The sequence below is a fragment of the Opisthocomus hoazin genome, chromosome 3 (assembly GCF_030867145.1).
Source record: "Opisthocomus hoazin isolate bOpiHoa1 chromosome 3, bOpiHoa1.hap1, whole genome shotgun sequence".
Classification (NCBI taxonomy): Eukaryota; Metazoa; Chordata; class Aves; order Opisthocomiformes; family Opisthocomidae; genus Opisthocomus; species Opisthocomus hoazin.
The window spans coordinates 89,077,787-89,098,444 of NC_134416.1; the positions used below are offsets into that span (position 1 = coordinate 89,077,787).

Here is a 20,658-nt window from a genome sequence, read left to right on the forward strand (position 1 = left end):
CAGTCCTCCCCCACCACCCCTAGTCCCTACGCACACCTCCTGGTGCACACCCCTTCATGAACCACAGCTGTTGCAGCAGATGCACACACCACAGCCACATCAGTCAGCAGGGGAGAATCACCAACACAACGGGATCCAAGGCCAAAGCAAGTACAAAAAGCCATTACTGTTTCAGTCACCTTCAGCACTGCACCCGTGAACACAACCTGTCAGGTTCAGGGCAGCCGTCACCAAGGCCATCTCTGCCCAATGATTTCACTGTGCAAGCTCCCACAATGGCAAAGAAAAGCAGGAATTAGCACATCCACACATCTCGCAGCATCTCAGCCCTCGGCGTTTAGACAAGTGGCCACCAACAGTACTCCCCTCACCTCTGGATGTAGGTCTTGCACCTCCTCCTCCCTCCACTATCAAGTCAGAGGCTGCCCCCTTCCTCGCACCTGATGTAATGGCACTTCCCAAAATGCAGGTATTTCATCCCCACTTGCTGAGGAAATACCAGTCCTGCTTCCCAACATTCTCCAGCAACACTGTCTACACTTCTATGCGTACTGTACATGAGAGTGCTGTCAGTCCCTGTGTGGATAGGGAGAAACAGAGCACAAAGAGAGAGAGCTGGAAGCACTGATCAGTTCCTCTTACCAGATTGCTAGCCAGAGGCACCAGAGAGGTTATGAATGTCACACTGGGGAGCGCAACCATGTGTGCAAATGGACATCATCTCTTTTTTGGGTGTGTGCAGTGAGGAAATAAAGCTTCACCCTGCCCCTGGCCAACCCATCATTGTTGGATATCTGTTGCTGGATAAAACGCTGTCCTCTGTCAGAGGATGTACGTCCTGTAAGTGTAAATCGACAGGGCACCAAGCCCACCCCTAACATGGGAGAACATATCAACACATCTACTGGAATCAGAACCTTCCTTTGTGCTGGCACAGGGAGTTCTGAACCACAGGCAGTGGGAAAAGACAACTGAGGTGCTACAGCATGAGGACACCTCTCCCAAGACTTGTCAGCCTCAGTGGCCAAAGTGGCTGCCAGAAGAGAAGGTAGTCTGTCTTCAGTGTGGCAACTTCACCCTGATCCAAGTGGGTCACTTCTGAGCAGAGCGCTGCCAGCTTCTCCCTCACATCGAGCTGGGGCACCTTAGCACAACATGGACTGGCAATGCTGAGCCACACCACAGAGAGGTTCTGCCACAAGCCTTCACAGAGCCTGGAATTTGAACACCACTGATTAATCTTGGCAGCAAATACTCATTTGACCAGCTTACAAAATAGCCAGTTCATAATACTCCTAAAAGCAACAGTGCCTATGTTGGATCCAAAAAAAAAAAAACCACCAAAACAAAACAAATTTGGCATTGGACTGTTTGGGTACACCTGCCTGATTGCTTCAGAAAGGCAATGAGGACAGCTGCCTCCCAAATCACAAAACTCAAGCTTTCAGTAAGAAAATACCAGCGGTAATACAAGCACAGTGAGGCAGTCAAGGCACAGTGCCTGCAGGGTTATCCAGGGGTGACGGTGACAGCCTGCAGCAGACAGCCAGCTCTATTTGCTTCCACGCTGTAAAGAGGGCATGGACCTTGGAATCACAATTCCCTCTCCTCCAAGGATCTGTTTGAATCAAATCACTGCTCTGGAACAAACCGAACCAGCTTGTATGCAGTGCGAAGCAGGGGACTAAGACCCCAGGAACAAATCAGTGAGAGTTTAACAAGAAGTTAAGCCTGCACAAGTAAAGGATTTTAGCACGCACAAGTGTTTAACTCATTGTTTCCTATTGAGAAACCCATGGCATATACGCTGTTCAAACATTTACACCATGTTCTTAAACAAAACAACCCTCACAGTTCATACTGTATGTACATAAATAAAGGATTTTTAATTTTAAAAAAAGAAAAAAGATGGTGACTAAATAACCCAGAACAAGCCGTCCCCTTCCCTAAGCCAAAGCTGATTTTATTTGCCTTTCTTCATTTTTGCAGTCTTTTCTTTCTGCTTCTTCACATGCTTTGGGATTTTGGTTTTCCTCTTCTCTCTTTGGGCTTCTTTAACCATCTTCTTCCTTTCCTATAAAGGACCAAACACCATTCATTTAAACCCAGAAGGAGTAAGATTTTGAGCAGGACAATCAATTGTTACATTAATGAGTTAATTAACAAACCACACAAAAATGAGGCTATCAAGAGGAAGAAATACAAAAAGAAAATTAACAGGAAAGGTGAGGCAAAACAAAAAAGGAAGAATAGGTTGGGGGTGGAGCTACGACCTACACACACGTAATGACAAGGCAAAATTCAAACTAGTCAAAACCTTTTGGTTTCATGCAACCTTTGAAAAAAGGGAACAAAAGGCATTCTTAACTCCTGCTATTTACACCTAAGATTACAATAGAATGCCTGATCTAGGTTTTCGGCTACCCACAGGGCTTCAATAGCATGTGTTTCCAGGTGTCGTGCAAAAATACTGATCCAGTAACTGCTGGTAACTCTGAGCATGGTGATCATCGTCAGGATTGGTAAGAAAGGGTGCAATGCTACTGCAATGCAATATAATTTGTGTCAGACCGTGAAGAGACTACACTCTACTGGAAAAGAAAGTCAGCATAATGGGGTAGAGGGTGGAAGTAATTGCTGCTAATCAGTTGTTTGAGCTACAACTGAACACATAGGTTAGCAAAAACCTCATCTCACTCACACAAAAAGAAGTCCAGATGAAAACCTATCCATAAGTATGAGAAGTGAAGAAGGCTTCCCTGCTTCACATCTGAAAGGCAGCAGCTCTAAATTGGTGGAAAGTGTCTAGTAGAGCACTGCATTTTTATTTGATGGATATGGAATGTATTATCTTGCCTTTTCCAGGAAGAAAAACCTAAGAAGCAGACACGCAAATCTTGAACCCCTTAAGCCCAGCAAGTTTCATCCTTCTTTTGCACAGCACCTAAAAGGCTGCCAAAAGGCTCTTACCCCTGTGTGATACTTTGCAGAAGAGCCTCACTCAAACAGACCGTACTTGTTCTGAAGTTTGGAGAATGAAACCTCAAACCTCACAAAAACCATAATCCCCTTGCATAGCTTTATGTCTGTTACCCAAAGCAAAGCCAGCTAGTCTGTACTAAGGGTACCACAAGAGCCATCTGTGGTACAAACATTGTCACCAAGTCTCCAGTTCTTCAGCTCAAGTGGTCTCAATTCCCTAGGCAAAAGGAGGTTAACTGGGGACCACGACTACAACCTGCACACCAAATCCTGGAAGAGTAGCCAGAAGCACTGAAGAGCTGGCTCACGCTTCACTAAATTCTTCTTTGCATGGCCTTAGAATTCCCTGCAGAGATCCCTCTTCTAGCTCTGTCTAGGCTACAGAGAGCTATGCTACCTGTTCCTCTACATAAAAACACCATTAACAGAGCATGCACAATGAAATTCACTTTCTCTGCTCTCATTCTCCACAACAGGAAAAGTTCATTGTTTCTGACAAGAAGTAGCAAGAACCAGTCGGAACTAAGTTTGGATTTTTTCCTGACACATAGGCAGAAGTGGGGAAAAATAAACATTTCCTGGCCAGCTGACCTTTTTGTCCATGCTAACTTCAGCAGGTTTATCTTTGGGATGTACAGATTCTTTACAGCCCAAATCACAGTCCTCTGAGCTGCCACCATCATCATCAGAGCCTGTTCCTGACTCATCCACCTTCTTTTCAAGAAGTGCAGGAACCTGCAACATATATCAAGAGAGAGTTATATCATACCAAAACACAGAAGCCTAACAACTATGTGCACACACTATATATAACAAAACAGAATGGCCTAAAAAGAAACCCTCGGGTGAGCTCGTGCCATCTCCTTTACTACAGCCATCACTGAGTCTCAAGGAACAGAATGAAAAGCAGGTTAATCCAAACCAAGGAATCTAGAATGTACCACACAGACCCTTGTAGGTCAGGGCCCACAGTACAGCTGTATTGGCACTCCCAAACTAATTTCTTTAAGTTAAACAGCAATTTGCTAATGCATGTGGAATCCAATTTTTAATTATACTAGGATCATAGCAAAATCTACCTCGGGGGCGCTGTATGTAGGCTTTATTGCAAATACAAGCATCTACGTTGGAAAACTCACTTCTTTAACAAGCCTGGAGACTGGGCCACAGCCTGATTCCATGCATAGTTATACTTTCATTTTAAAACAGGTCTACACCACTTCTAGGTAACATTTACAAAGGAAGGAAGGGGAATCCACATCGGGCTTCTGCCTTGGGTAACCAGCTTCAGTTATACTGCTACAGACTGATCTGTACCCAGCTTCTTACCCAAAGTACTTCACAGAAGCATCACTGTCAAGTACTTAAAATACAGTAGGGCATGATATCTTATGCCTTATACTGCAGAGTTGTTCTTTACACAATTGCAGCAAATCTACCCCAAACATATCAGAACTTGTAGTCACACCACACTGTAAATCAATTAAGTTTTCCATAATTGGAAAATGTCTTCTTCCACCCTCCACCTTAACTTTTGAGATCATGACCACAGTGAGGATTACCATTTCATTCCCAAGCAATGCAGCATCAGTCACTGTGCAGGGAATCAATTCATGTAGTGTGCGGACACACTGATGACAGACCCATCCCAGCATAGGCAGCACCCAACCCAGCATAAATGGTCACTCTGCAGACAAGAAGCTTCTTCCAGCTGCAAGATGAGGCATTCTCTGCACTCCTTACAAGTGCTTTTCTGAAAATGGCTAAAGCAAAAGATTTCAAAAAGGCCTTCTCACCTTCTGAACACCAGACAAATCCTTCTTCAGCCCTGTCACAGTCTGGTAGAGAATCTACACTCAGGGAGAGAGAAAAAAAGAAAAAAATACGTTGTCAAAATATGAGTCTTAAATTTTTATGCCCAGAGAATGTAAGTATCTCAAAAAAAAAAAAGGAAAAAAAAGAAAACACACACGTTAGTATTAGTACTAAAGAGATGACTTTAAAGTATGACACTAGATTCAGTACTCCACACCTTGGTAACAAGGCTTCTGGGGTTTTTTTGTTGCTATCAGTTTCCAGTAAGAAGAATTTGTATTCCCTCCATCTTTCTTGCAGTGCCTCAGCACGTCTACTCACATTATCTTGCTGAACATTCAATGCCATATCCTCTTCTTTCAATTTCATCATTATATCCACATCTCTCTCATAGTTTTTAACTTCAGTCAAAGTTCGAGGTATGTAAGCCTTCTTAAACACCTAGCAGAGTGAAAGGAAACACAGACTTCCTAATTTACATAGTTTCATGATGGTTCATCCTTCCCAATTATGCATCCTTAAGAGAAAATTCATGAGGGATTTCATGGCTCAGAGAAACTAAAAATGAACACAGTAGTCACCCACTACCATTGGAACTTGCTGGGGTTTTTTGCAGGAGTAGACTTAACCTTCAACCTACACATTACTGATAGCTCATTACGAATAAGGCCCCTTCCTTAGCACGACTATCACAAGGCCACTTATAAATTTCTCTAACCCTTCCAACTTCCTCTTAAGCGATTTGAGTCCTAAGGTTTTGTATTCTTAGGATTTTCTCTGATGTTTTTATTGTTATGTTTACAATGCCTTCAGGAGGCAACTGCATTAAATGCACTGTTAACTTAATCTCTTCATATAATAATACCTCCTTCAACCTACAGTCCAACTCAAAGAAGGTTCCTGCAGCAGTATAGTACCGTAAAACCTAACTGCAGTATCAACAACATAAGTTAAAATCTGTCATGCAGTCTTTTTGAAACGGTCCTCTAGCAAACTTAAGTCTCCACCAGATCAGAGAGAAGTATTTTGCTTCTCTTTTCCACGGTATCAGTTTAACCCCAGTACAAATTCAGTACACTTTATGATCATAACTGCTAGACTAACAGCAAAGAGCAGAAGCCCCCACCTCCACAGAGCTTAATCAGCTCTACTCTTATGTCAAAAAAGTGAACACAAACTAGCCATGGTCACATGAGAAGTCAAAGACAAAAACTGAACTTAGATGTTACTAAACCATCTCTCTTAGGGGTCAGTACCTTTCTATAAGCAAAGGAATAACTGGTTTGCAAAACATGGGCTTGCAACAAAACATTAGCATCCGACCCTACAGCTCAGAAGTTGTGGGCTGAGGATATCTTAGGACACAAAAAAGTCTTTCCTTGGCCAAGCTTGAGCCAAAAGCAGTTAGTAAGACCTGCAGAGCTCCAAGATGAAAAGTCTTTGATAAATCAAGTAATATTGACTCCAAAGATAAACACCATGTGAACCAGTACAAATAGGTTCTCACTGATATAAATCCTGCTCAACACAGATTTGCTTTTCTGGGTTTTTTTTTGTTGTTTTCTCTTTTTTTTTTTTTTATTTTAAAACTCTTCTGGAACAGAGAGATAAGATTAATATAGACATTGTTTTATCTTTATGTCAAGCCTTTTCAAGACATTAGCAGTCTTCTGTAACGGACTTGAAATGGCTTCACTTAATGTAAAAGCAAAGGAGAGAAACAGTACATGGAAGAACTGAATTAGACTGGGACAGGAGCTAGATAGGCAATCTGGTCAACGCACGTATCCAGATACCCTGCTTCTGTATCACTGGTCCAAAACCACTGGCATAATCAGATCTCTCCACTCAATTTTTCTGTTAACTGAACCTGAACTGGAAGATACATCAAGGGACCCAGCTACAAGCAAACACACTGGTTTAGGAAATGGAGTATTTGCCTTCTAACACCTTAGCACTGTCAGCTTTTACACACGGCATCCCTTAATACTTCACATCTCATCTGGTTCAAGACCATCTCAGTATCACATTTTGACAAATAAAACAGAACATCTTTTATTGCTTAGAAGAGGCAAGGTTAATATTAACTTCATAGCAGGAACAAGAATCCTCACTTACTTCCTCGTCTACTTTATCTTGACTGGATCTTTCCTCCTCTGTTCTTTTTGATGCTATTTCCATTGCCTAAAGAAATACAAAACAATACAAAGTTATCACTCTTTAGAATCGCATCACTTTATCCAACCAACCATTCCCATCTGCGTTTCTCTACACACATACACAGGATTATGTGTGTACATCACACAACTGTCGCTCACAACATACTCCAGCTTTCCCTATGGCAACGCCTTGAGCGACACCTAATGGTAACCAACACTTCTGCGAAGCACGCCTGTAACTGCACATTGGCTTTATTAATAGTGGGAAAACATGCTTGCTGCTCCTTCCAAACCAACTTATGGCAGGCCCAGCATGATTACAGGACGCAACAGCACAAGTAGAATACAATGAGCAGCGCACAGGCCTGGAACTCAGCTCTTCTCATGCACATTGAGCAAGCCAGAGGAGCACATGGGGAATCACGTAGCACAGCTCTGTCTCATTCAACCTCCAGCAAGACACACAGCACACAACAGATATCCATCCCCATGCTGTACAGGTATTTGGACCACACTCAGTCTCTGCCTCGTGGTCTTGACCAGGAACAATACATCAAATCTCCACTCTGAGCATGGCATGTGGCCTGCATCTTTCTTGCATTAACTTAAAAAGCTTCCCCCCCTCCCCTTTTTAAAGATCTCACCAGGAGCAGAGGACTGGCAGCTAGATACGAAATGCATGGGCACTGCTAGCAACACTGAGCCAGTTTACCTCCTCCTAGAATCAACATGTTCTGCCAGCTGCTATATTTGGCTAGCAAGAGCAGGCACCTTAGAGTAACACTGCCCTGAGCAATTCCCTTCCTCCCTCAGCCCACCCTGCTCCAACTGGCATTCCTAACCCCATTCTCTACGTAAGCATGGTTGTATTTCTGCAGAGCTTCTCCTTGCCAAAAAGAAAGAACTGATTTAAAGCATCTTGTCTTTAGTAGCACTCGAAACAGACATTTGAGTTTTCATGATTACACTTTGCAAAAACACAGAATGAACGTGTTGCTATCCTACAGTGGTATAAACGGAAAAGACCCGTATGCATTTTTGAAGCACTAGCATAACATAATGTCATATACCAGCTTTCTTCAACAGCAGGATGTAGATTAAGTAAGATGAAGTAGCTTGAACTAGATCCGATTTTATTGTTTCAGTCTTCCTATATAAGCAACGAGGCCATGAGGTCTTACCTTAGACAGATAGTCATCAATGTTCTCGTTTGTGATAGAAGGATCAGTAATAAATTCAAACAGCTCCCTCACAGTCATCACTGCAACATTGCGCTTCTGGAAAAAGTCTACCAGAAACAAGGGCAGAGTCAAAAACTGTAAGTAATTACATGTAACGTGCAGCTGTGATGTTAAATTGACAGTTACAGCAAGCTGATGGCCCTGATGACTTCAGAAAGCCTCAGCAACGTGTACCGCATCATACTGGGTTTAGTTATCATATGACTCTTGGCCATCTGAAATAGAACTGTTCATCTTCCAGATGCAACAAATACTGAAAGGAGAATAACCACATAAATGTAAAAGCCAAATCAATTTCAGCAAGAGCCAGACTTAATGAAGTAGGGACTACAAACTACTAATGACTGCACTCAATCAATTTCTTGAGCCAAGTACAACCAAATTCAGAGGCTGCACTTCTGTACTGAAGAACAGCAGTGAAAGACACTGAGGACTGCTTAATAAGTGTTTCCTACTAAAGTTCTGAGAAGATCTCTCACCATGAGAAATTAATCATAGAATGAACAAAAAAAATTAGTTTGGAGGCAGCTCTCTGTGCCCATGGAACCCCAACCCTTGCAATGCTCACAGCTAGGGCTGTCTCTGTAGGACCCACTACACAGAGAAAGTTAGTGACAGGAAACAAACAAACAAAACACACCCAAACCACTGAAAGTCACTGAGGCACTAAAATATCCATGGAGAGCAAGCCAAAAGACAATAAAAGAGAGTAAGAGTGCAAGTATCTGAGCCAGAAGGGAGTTATTAGAAACCCATGAACAGAAAAGGAACAAGTTAAAACTAGCATACTGGGTATCAACGAACACACAGCATCAAAAAGCACACAGTTCTTCCACAGACTTTCAAGAGTCTCTGTAAAATTAGAAAAAAGTCAATCCGAAAACAAAGTGGGGAGAAAAGCAGCCTGCAATGACAGATTTCTTGTCCTCAGAGAGAAACACAGCCTACCAGGAGGTGGGTGTCTGTTACACAACATGCATACCCACAGACGAAGTGCGAATTTTCAGAAGAGAAATACAATAAAAGTACCTTGTTCATCAAAATACTATGACAAGCGGTATCATCTCTAATAAATTACTCTATGCCTCGATCCTCTCAGCTGACCTGGACAAGTGAGTGGAGGGTACTTCATAACACATTGCAACTTCTTGCCAGCTGAAGAATTCCAGATGTGGATTCCACTCACAAAATGAAAACACATCACTATGTCTGTGCAGTCCGTTAAGTAAGGGGGGTTAAGGCTGGGGTGCATGCTGCTGCATGCTGGGACTGCTCTCTCATCAGTCTGGGACCGATCTCAGATCTATCTTAAATCTGAGATTCAGCCAAGTGACTCATTTCAGCCAGACGACTCCTAGCAAAACGGACTACAATCTTCTGAGCTCAGCACAGTACACTGCTCCCTGAGGAAGCCATGAGAACCCAGGAGAGGGAGGCATTTTAACAGAAGTTTGACAACTTCTGCAGATATACTCGCAAGAACATAGGCGAACCCAGTCCGCCTTCCTAATAAGCCAGCTATCACAGTAAGAATTGAAGTGCAGCTGACTCACCGTTAACGTTGGCACAATCCTTCCGCAGGAACTCCAGTGCATGTGGGTGGTCATGCTCCACGGCCTGTGACACGTCAATGATGTATGCGTCCCCGCTGTGGTACCTGCAGAGAAACAGAGAGCTGTGCTGACTCCACCACTGTTAGATGGGAGATTACTGAGGGGCCAGGAACAAAGTGCACGTCAAACTTCAGAGCCAGCAAACAATCTTAACATTTCTCTAACATACACCTCGCACAGCAAGGCCAGAGTGGCTTTTTTGGGGTCAATCCTTTCGCTCCTCTACACAAGTTGTATTATTAAACTTCAAAGAAATAGTCTTCCTGCAAACACAAAAAGCAGCATTATGGTGGGGGGAGAAAGAAAAAAAACTTTACCAACTTCTTCTCTAGTTGAGTTTTGTTTGCGAGGGGTTTTTGTTGGGGTTTTTTTTGTGGTTTTTTGTTGGGGGGTTTTTTGTGGGGTTTTTTTCCCCCCCCTTTGTTTTGTTTGTTTGCTTTAAAACAGAGAAAGCTCAGATCTGGGTTAAAAGCTACATAATTAACTACCTAAGTTACAAAAGTCAGTCACAAAAAGGACCCCACCCTCCCTTAAAGGTAGGTTAGTACTTTCACACAGAGGTTCCCAATGCATACATTTTAGATGTCACAATTCACAGCGAAGTTTAAAAACGTACAGCATATTAAATTCACTGAGATCTGCATGAACAAGTCTGGCATCTTGGTACATTCTTCTCATATACTGGATGATTTGCAGGTACAGCTCCCGGACTTTGGAGTCAGATAGCTGAGCATTCTTCAGCAGAGGAGCAGGCCTTGAAATTACAACATAAATAACAGAAAGTTAATACTTTTTCCTTCTTCATACCAACTGCAAATGCTTTAACTGCCGTACCTGATCCTTCCACTCACTACACGTGTCAACCACATCAGCATGAGCAGCTAAGTGCATGCAGTCAGCATGAAGGGCAGCAAAGCTTTGTATAAGCTTGCCAATGATACTGGAGCTCTGTTTCCATTGTGAGCTAATCTGGATCATGCTACATTAATGCTTGTACTACAAAATGATACGCTATCTTCATATATGATTAGCCAGCCTTTCCAGGCTTAATCTCTAGTTAAGCCACTTCATGAACTCATTTTGCACACAACTGAGGCTTCAGAATCATGGAGATTGTCTGCAGCAGTAGCTGGCAAATGTCTGGGTCACATGCACACTAAGAGTAACATGTTAATTTTACAGGCCTAAAGTAACAGTAGGTAAATTCAGAGGGTTGGCTTGTTTGGTTTTAATAAAATGTTGTGGAAAGCTACTAATAAAAAAATATTTGATTTTCCACGCATGCTTACCTATCACCCTTACCAATAAAGCCCATGAGAAGTACATGACTTCTTAGCATAATTGGCTCTGGGCAAGGTATCTGGGCTGTATTCAACCTGTAACACAGAAACAAAGCCACAAAAAATAAAAACAAACTCTATTTGCACTGCACTATTGCCTACAGGAGCTCTGTTGCTTTAAACATAATACACAATAAGAGCTCCTCAAGAAACTCACTTGTGAGGAACACATAGGGAACAAATACAAAAAGCCACAACCATTCTGCTCTGACCCTTCTTTATGCATTCCTGTGTGGGACAAAGAATCTTTACACAGTTCAGGTTAACTGCAGATTAAACTGATACCACACAGTGTACTGTTACTCAGCAGCAGCAGCTTCTAACTTTTCCTCACTTTTCAGTCATGTCAGACAGAGCGTTCAGACACTGAAAAGCTTATACCATGAGCAGCAAGACAAAAGGGTATCTTTATTCCTCCCTCCCCTTTCTTTTCTCTCCCACAGGGAAGCTTAAGACACTTCCCTGAATAATCCAGAGACCCTAAAAGGTAGTGATAGCCACAGTCTAGCATTAGCAGAGTACCTCCTATGAACTTACAGTTCCAGTGACCTTTGCATGCTGAAATAAAAACTGGAAGAATCACCTTATTAAATTCCTCATTTCTTTTTCAGCCCATGTCTTCACCATTTTTCTTGGGTTGCCTTTGCAATATCCATGACGAAATCTTTATTTAAAGAAACGAAAGACAACAGGGACTCTCAGCCAGTCAATGCAGTATTAGCACAGGCGATTTTACCATCTTTCAAAGCAATACCTCTTCCCCAGTAAAACCAGGAAGAAGTCAAACTCACCTGAATTCTCCACTCACATACTTATCCCGATCTTTAAACATCAGAATAGAGGTTTTGTAAATCTTTATTGCTCTGTTCTCTCCATTCACAGTACTGGCATGATATACGTTAGCCTATTGGATTATGAAGGGAAGAAATAATATTAAAGAAAAACTCTTTAAACCAACATAACCTTCTCTCTTCTTCCCTTTCCAACATCCTGGAAAAGATCCGATAAGCTCTCTCACCCCAGCCCCTAAGTGGCACCCAGCTGACTGCGACTGCACACAAGGGCTATCTGTTTTTCTACCAGAGGCAGCTTACAGAAAGCACCTAGGACTGGGTAGGGGTGCATACAAGGACAAAAACAACAGTGCACAAGAAAGCTCTGCCTCATCCGCATTTTGGAGACTGAAACAAGCCCTTGTGTGAAGGGTTAATTTGCGCCTGTGCACTACTTAAGCCCTAAAGCATGGCCCAAATATCTCACATTGACACCTCTACAAGGGGTGAAAGTATGCCTTTAATTAGCATCCAAGGACTTGGAAGAAAACCAGACCAGTCTAAGGACTAGGCATTCTAAACCCGATTTATTAGTTTACTTGGAAATTTGTGGTCTGTGTTTAATTACCTGCAATATTACTTGAGAACACCACACAAACATGCTAGTTTTGTAACAGCAATGATAGTATTTTTAAAATAATTCTGTTATGCCATTTAGATACTCCCATGTCTGCTGACATGAAGAGCTAGTCTGATTTGTGTGCAAGAAAGTCACACATGAAGAACAAACTACCTGCGTTTGTATGTTTTTCAGGCACTGTTTAATATTGTGTGTACACATACCCTTTCCAAAAATTTCAGTTGTAACATACAACTAACGACATCCACAAATTTAAGATAACATTTAAGTATTCTGAGGAAACTGTCATACTTAGGGAATCTTGCTTCCTTTAACATAAATTGCATTTTATCTTAAGATAACTTCCTACCAATCAAGCAACACAAAAAAGACTAGTACTAAAAGAAAGTATTTCAGTACCTCTGAGCACCACATGCTTCCAACTAGCTTGCTGAGAAAGACTATCGTGTCATTTGTAATAAAACTTACTTCTTTCCCTGTGCTGATGCAGCCATTGATTTCTGATATGACACCTCTAGATAGCATCTTGAACAGAATCATTCGTGTCCTTGGATCCAACACCTCAAATTTAATACAGAAAAGTCAGAACAATTGCTCTCTTTGAAGAAGACAAAACCTACTAATACATTCTGATCTTAGAACCATACTAGAGGACACACGGCACCAGACTATTCTTAAGGATCGAATGATAATCCGAAGAGCAGTCACTCAGAATTTGACTATGACTCTAGAACAATACTTGACTTCTTTCAGGATGTTTTTTTGGTTTTAAGATAGGCATATGTCCTCGACTTAGCTCTGGAAGAGGCACAAGAGAATGATTTCCCACCCACAGCTGCACTAAACCTATTAAAACAAGGTTTCTTTTAAGACACAGCGATCACAAGTGAAATAGAGAAGCTATATGGCCTTGTGCCAGTAATAGTAACAGAAAAAAGGAAAAAAGCAAACCCAGCATTTTTTGCTGTTCTTTGGAATTTAATAAAAGCTTAAGATGTAATTCTGCATTGCATATATGATCAAATCACAATGCTAACCACAAACATGAGCTCCAAAACCTTCACATAAGAACAAAAACAGCAAGAAACAACAGGTCTCTTCAGGTTAACAAGGGAAACAGAATTCCAAGGCAAAACTCTGATCCTGCAGTAACCATTTTATCACTGACTCCAAAATTCCAAATTATTTGTTCCAGTCAAAAGAGAAATTTGATGCATTAAGGACTTACCTGTTCTACTGTTGCTCTGTCTGACTTATCTTTGACTCGGTACCTAGCAGAAGTGAAAATAAAATGATACAATCCCACACATGGACTCAGTACTTTGTATCAAAAAGAGAAGATGACCGCCTCAATAAGTAAGGCCATCAGTTCATACAAATGCAAATATTTCCCCCGAAGGCAGAGAAAAAAAAAAAAGAAACCCATAAACATCAGTGCCCTTCACTTTTACCGATATTTTCTTTCCTCCACTGAACTATGCTCACTCTGGAGAACACCATATCTGTTTCCACAACTTAGGGCTATAAGCTGCCATCTTAAAAAAAAAATTTACAAAAAGGTACCTCTCCACCAAATCATCAGGTGGAACCTTCAAAAGGCTACCAGTTTTTTTTTCTAGCCCAACTGCTTAAGGACCTCTGTTTAGAATAAAAATACCAGAGATAAAATAGTCTTTTGCTAGTGGAATGACACCCATCACTTCTGTCTTACTACACCAATATAATCAAATGTGCTACGAGCAGCAGACACAGAAGCATCAAAATTTTGGAATGATTTAAGCAACTAATCTGGAAATCAAAAAGTTTAAGATCAGAAAGCAAACTCCACGCAGACTGTTTACAAAATTTGGTTCTCTTAATAAATTTATTCAAAACTCAGGATCACATTAGGAAATAAGAACTACTCTTCTGGGTTCAAATTATTTAAATGAAAATAGAACCAGAAGTAATACTCACATGTCTGCTTCCTTCTGTCTAGACTTTTCTGTAACTCGGTTTATAACGGAGTCATCAAAATTCAGCTTATCTGAAAAACACATATGAAGAAATGAAAAAGAAGAACCAATATCAAAGAAGTTTCCTATGTTTGGAATTGCCTCTGCAATCCTGCTGCCAGCCAGTATGCCACAACACAGCACTCAAACACAGGTGGAGCTCTTTATAATAAGCCCAGGAGCTTAGCTAACAGACCAGTCAACCTAATGCTCCACTCTGTCTATACGTCAAGGACTATAAGGTAACAACACAGATGAGTGAGGCAGTTCTACAGACTTAGAGATGTAATGCCATCCAGAAGTAATGCCTTCTGGATAATATCTCACCACTAAATTTGTCCGCCGTTCTCTTCTCACATTCAAATGCCATTTTTCTAAACAGAATAAGCAACAGACTTCAGGACTTTCTCTTCAGGATGCATTTAAAATGGTGTTTGATTAATTGCTCAGTGTATAAAAGCTGCTGTGTGGCTACGCATACCAGCACTACTATTTTGAACCTTCATTTTAGAACTGCTTTGTTATGAAAGAAAACACAACCTCTGTTCACTGCCCTGTCGAAAGGCCTCAGTCACAGCTACATTGAGACCTGAGAGGCTGACCAGAACAGCCATTCCCATCGTGCGGTAAGCATGAAACTACACTGGCTAGGACAGCAGCCTCTTCGCTTACCACAAAAACTCTATCCCTGTGAGAGAACCGTTCCATAATCTACCACCCTAATACTATAGGGGACTGCAATCGTCTAGAAAATTTAGTTGTGGTAGCAGCTTTGAGAATGACCAACAACATCACAACAGAGAGTGGCTACCCTCCCGCCAGTCAAACATCTTGCTCCTGCAGAGAAGCCAGGGAAGAAATACTTTGTGCAGTCTGCAGAAGTTGGGGGGGGGGGGGGCAAAAGCAAAACAAAACAGCCCCATGGCTGTGAAAGGGGAGAGAAAGGGGTATGACAACTGGTTAATGGAAACTAAAGGCAACTTCAAGTACACAAATGCCATTTTTTTAATCCATCTGGCAATGGTTAACTGCTATTCCAGAAAGTTCTGACTTCAACAGAATTCGTCTGAGAACGTCACAGAGCGATGTCTGTTTTCGTAAAAGAAGGCAATGCAATTATACTCACCTAAGTTAATTTTATGTTCAAATTTCCTTAAAGCCTTGTCTGTAGGGGTAGACATTTTTGCTGAATAGCAGCTAGGGGTCTGTCTATTTGCCTGAAACAAAGGATTTGTTAATATCAGTTGCCTTCTCCAAACAGCTCTTTAAAATACAAACAATATCATTGGAAAAGTCAGCTCAAATGGCTATGCCTAGAGCTAGAAATAGAAAACCAGAAAGGGATATGAATTAACATCAGATTTTACTTAATTCAAGAAAAGAAAATACAGGTGGCACATCAGTTAAGATTCCAAGAAGTGCCCCAATTCATGGTTATTTTTAGTCTTGGAATTGAGCTTTTTCCATCTGTAAAAGCGAGAGAAATAGCAGACAGAAACAAGGAAAAAAATGATAGAAAAAATAAGCAGGTAATGAACAGGTAAAAGTTTTCAAGATTATACTTTTCTTACAGGTTTTCTCCAAACACAATTAATATCTGAACATGATTTCACTAACACTGGACAGCATAAACTGCTAAATGAAGACAAGACAAGTGCTGAGAGTCAGACATGATGTGCCATGATCAGCACTCTAATTTATCTCAACTATTCTGTTGCGTTGGTATCGGTAAGAAAAAGAGGTTTTGAACTTCCAGCGTCCAGGCTGAGGGAAAGAAGGAAGCTAGTTTTCACATTGCCAGAGTTTCTATGCCAACAGCACACTCTAAATTAATCCACTTCTAGCACCTTCCTCCGTCTCCTATGCTTTCTTTTGCTTCCTTCACTGTTCGTCCAAAACATAACCTGTTTCACCCTGCGCGTGGCAAGCAGGTACAGTCTCAAAATTAAATAGAAAAGATGAGAAGATGCTCAAAACCACAGAGGACAAATACCTTAAAGTAAGCAACATCAGTAGAGATCGGGTTGGGCAAAGCAAGAAAGGCTGAGAAAGCTAAGGAACAGAAGGAAAACTGTGGTGACAAAGAGAATCCAGCAACAAAGACGAGGAAACCAAGCAGAGCTCTGCCTACAACACACATACACACACGGCATGGCAGAGGAGCAGACTCAAAGGAAGGGGATTCTCTCAAGGAAAAATTTGCATTTGCATTTATGCTCAGCTTAACAGAACAAAGCCACCGGGTTAACCCCATTTGATCTCAGGTACCCTTGATGCTCACAAAACACCCTTCAACGTACCTGTGGATTACATCCACCAGCAACATTGTGGCGCCTCATGAGTCTTCCCACCTCATCATCCCAGTCCCAGTCGTCTTCATCATCATCATCATCACCGTCTCCTTCCTCAGTGTTAACTTGTTCGCGCATGTATGACTGGCAGTAATCAGCGACCTCACCTTCTTTAGCTGTTTCTGTGTCTTGTGTAAATTCACTTCAAAGAAATGCAGATGTTTATATAGCTACAAATGATTGTTACAGTCATCAAAAATTCAATACACTTCTCCCAACAAGTGGTATCACAAGGTTGGCTCTCCATGAGATGTTTCTCACTTTGCCTGTTTTTAAGCAAGCCTAGATGAGGATGTCACTGCCTTCAAAGGATGGACCACATTTGAATTATCTTCTTCACCACATCAGTGCTGCCTTCTAACTCGTTCTGCAGTTACACCTGCTTGGATCGCTCCGACTCCAATCAGATGAACACAGCAGATCAGGCCACCTGGCTCCTTCACCACAGATGAACCCCTCAGCTTGCTGCCACGGCAGACTTCCACCTGGCAATGTACCACACCAGATCTCACCGGAGGCAGCCAGCCAACCTGCTGGTAACTCCTGGCACCAGCACAACCTACAGGAGAAAAGTTAGGCCTAAAAAACCAATTTGTGGGACAAATGAACCCTTTTGACTTACTCACATCTGGATGCCTGTAGTTTGTCATGTTTTTCTGCCAGGAACAAGTATGTCCCAAAGCAGATTCTCCACAGGCATTTGACATTTAATGAAATAAATGGTAAACTAGAAAGAAAATGGCTTGAACCCATAACACAAGGTCATTCTTTATTCAACTCCCACTAAACATAAAAAAGCTCTGGACTCTCAGCACAACAGCAAAAGTTTCGATTCCAAACCGAGCCAAAGTTATGGGCTGTCCCAAGCAACACACCGTCCCGTAAAGGCGCTTTCACATGCTCAGTTCCAGGGAAACAACGCCAAAGTGAAACCGCCTCAACCACCCCGGCTCTGCAGGCGGCTCCGCCCGTTCCAGCGGCGAAGCAGGCAGCATGGACCTTTGAAGACCTAAGGGAGCGCACAGGGCCCTTCCCCACCCGCCCGCCGGCATTGCTCCCCTCCCCGCTCCTCGGTTCCTCCCCAACCACCCCCCTCACCGGGGGCTCCGACGTGGCCTGCGGGGAACACCCGCCCCCGCAAGCCCGACCGGCCTCACGCCGGCGCGGCCCCTCGCCGCCTCCTCCTACCTGTCGGAGCACTCTGCGTCGTCAAACTGCCCGGGCACGGCCTGGCTCATCGCTACCGCCCGGTAATCCATGGCAATGGCGGGGGAGAGCGGCGTGAGGGCAAGCAGCCAGCGCGGAGACCTACGGCGCCGACAAAGGGACGAAAAGCCCCGAGTACGAGCGCGGCCGTGCGACTAAAGTGGGCGGGACCCGCCTCCGACCCCGCCCGCTCCTCAGGGTCCGGCGCGGGGATTGGCTGAGAGGACCTGACGTCAGCCGCGCCTTGGGGGTTCGGCCCAGCGGCGGGCGGCCATGGCGGAAGTAGCGCGGCTTGGCGCTGCGAGGGCGAATGCGGCCGGCACGGCTTTCTTCCGGGGGAAGCTCACAGCAGCCACCGACAGGTAAATAAAAAAGTAAACGAGTAAATAAATAAGTAAACGCGCACCTGCGGTACCGCTCTGTAACACGGCGTAACAACAGCCTTAATGAGAAACGCGGCGGCGTCAAGCCCTCTTCAGGAGAAGTGACCGTTTGTCCCACAGATTCATGGTGGTTTTCCCTAAAACGTTGGTTACCACCTGTGCCATCTGCAGTAGATACTGATAGTGCTTTATCCAATACACTCTGAAATACTAAATTCCAATCTTTATTAAAATACAGCTCCAGCCGGAGCCAAAGGAATTCCACGTTTGCAAGCCTCACCAGAACCATCTTCCATCACTGCAGCACCCCTTACACTGAACAAGGTGCTCGTCTGTTTATGTACCCGTGTGATGCAGGATTAACAAAATAAAGAGTGAGTGCTGGGCTTTCGCTATCTGGTACAGAACAGTAGAATTTTAAAATACAGTCTTTTTTTGTAGCTGTTTTCCTATTATCCTATTAGTTTATGTAAAGGTTATCAAAAATCTGCCACTGTGCACAAAACAGGGATGCTTGTACTGAGAAGCCTTTAAAAAAGAACAAATGCAATAGATGTCATTTCCATCCACCATGCTCCTGTACAATCAACCCATCGAGAGCCACCAACTGCGGAAAGAAACAAGCCAGTTCCTGACATTTCTAAGGCTCCAGTGTTACTTCACTGTCTTCAGGTTCTGCTGCTTAAGCTTCTGACATTAGAGCACCTGGAACCTAAATACCCATTTCTCCTTCTTTTGTGTAAAAGGAAATCTTGTGTCAAATATTCTCTCCTGGTAATAAAGCTGGTAAGGCAGAAAAGGAGACAGCATCAGCCTGAAGAAACAGCCCAGCAGCTCCTTCCGAAGGATTCTCCACTGCAGACAAGCCTACAGACAGGGCCTGACCGCTTCAGAGGGCTCTGCTGCTCTGCTTGGAAACCCGTGGCTTCAGCCAGGGGAGCTGGAGGGCTCACTGCTGCGATACTCGGGTCAACTCCCTGATGTGTCCTGAGGGAGCTCTGGAAGGGGGAAAGTAGATTCCATATGAAAAGAAACTGCCCTGTTATTTCTTATTATCTTGCATTATCTGGAAATTCCCATCGTGCTCCATTGTGCTAGATATTATACAAACGCCGAACAAAACTGGGACGCTCTGCGCTAAGGAACTTGCTGCCAAGTGCCCTCCCTGAAAGCGGCTGCAGTGCCACGTGCGGCATTCTTTATTTAGCTGCGAAATGAGCGCAGCAGAAGCAGTGCCAGGTTCAGTTCTGGGGACAGGGAGGACTTGAGCCAGCGGCCCTGTCACACAGCAAGACGCACGGCCATCCAGCTGAGTTCCAGCTGCTGCCCTGCCAGCATGGCTTGCCGTCACCCCATCAGGGTAGCCTCTGGTTTTGAGGGGACAAGATCTGTCTCTGTGCAGTTGTGCTCTCTGCTCTTTTTCCTAACGTACGGCCACATGCAACAGGAATTGGTTTAAGATCACCTGTTTACTGGACTTCTTCCTAGAACCAACTGTTGGAGGATTCTTAATCCATGTGGGTGAAGCCACAGAGAATGCACTAATCCTACAGGTTTATTTCACTAATAAATTATTCAGCGCTCTTAAGTAAAAATACCCATTTATTGTAATGACAGGGAATTGCTTGAAACATAACACTGCCAGAGGATTCCCACATTCATTTTTGTTCCTTCTTTGCTCCAGGCTTCCACGTGACTTCTGCTACAGCCATAGACTGCAGCACGCTTTGTTTTTTCCCAGGCTTTAATCACTCATTTGGAAATGGGCACAAACTGTTCCACTAATGATTGACCTGCAACAGGGATAAGTGAAACAGGCCACTAGGTGACAGCGGTACCTTCAGAAGGAGAATCTCCTGCCTTGCCAAATGCTAGGCTCACTTTGACTCTTGGTCCAGCTTCATCACAGGCTGAACTGCAGCGTGGCCTTCAGCGACTCCCTTCATGCAACTCCCAGCGTTGTAGTTTCTCATTTCTGAAATGGAAATGACAATGTTTCTTGTGTTTACACAACAGGACATGAATATAAATGCATTAGCATTTAGAAGCCATTTAGACAGGGGAAGAGGCCCATATAATTATGTAGACAGTCTGCATCAGGCAAATATAATGAACTGATCGGAAGGACGGAGTCAGGCAATCATAGCCCACAGTTATTCCA

The 20,658-nt window shown here is 43.2% G+C and overlaps 1 protein-coding gene across 1 annotated transcript; it reads right to left on the minus strand.

Moving 5' to 3' along the window:
* Positions 1-1,816: 1,816 nt before the first annotated feature.
* On the minus strand, positions 1,817-18,270 carry RIOK1 (RIO kinase 1). The gene is made up of 17 exons (XM_075415311.1): positions 18,097-18,270; positions 16,858-17,050; positions 15,684-15,774; positions 14,520-14,589; positions 13,792-13,834; positions 13,032-13,124; positions 11,942-12,054; positions 11,734-11,814; positions 11,100-11,186; positions 10,427-10,564; positions 9,751-9,854; positions 8,138-8,244; positions 6,916-6,981; positions 5,119-5,238; positions 4,779-4,832; positions 3,574-3,717; positions 1,817-2,074 (listed from the first exon to the last, which is right to left on the minus strand). The coding sequence occupies exons 1-17, from the start codon at positions 18,165-18,167 to the stop codon at positions 1,964-1,966; spliced, it is 1,686 nt and encodes a 561-aa protein (XP_075271426.1). The 5' UTR covers positions 18,168-18,270; the 3' UTR covers positions 1,817-1,963.
* Between the last annotated feature and the right edge of the window lie 2,388 nt (positions 18,271-20,658).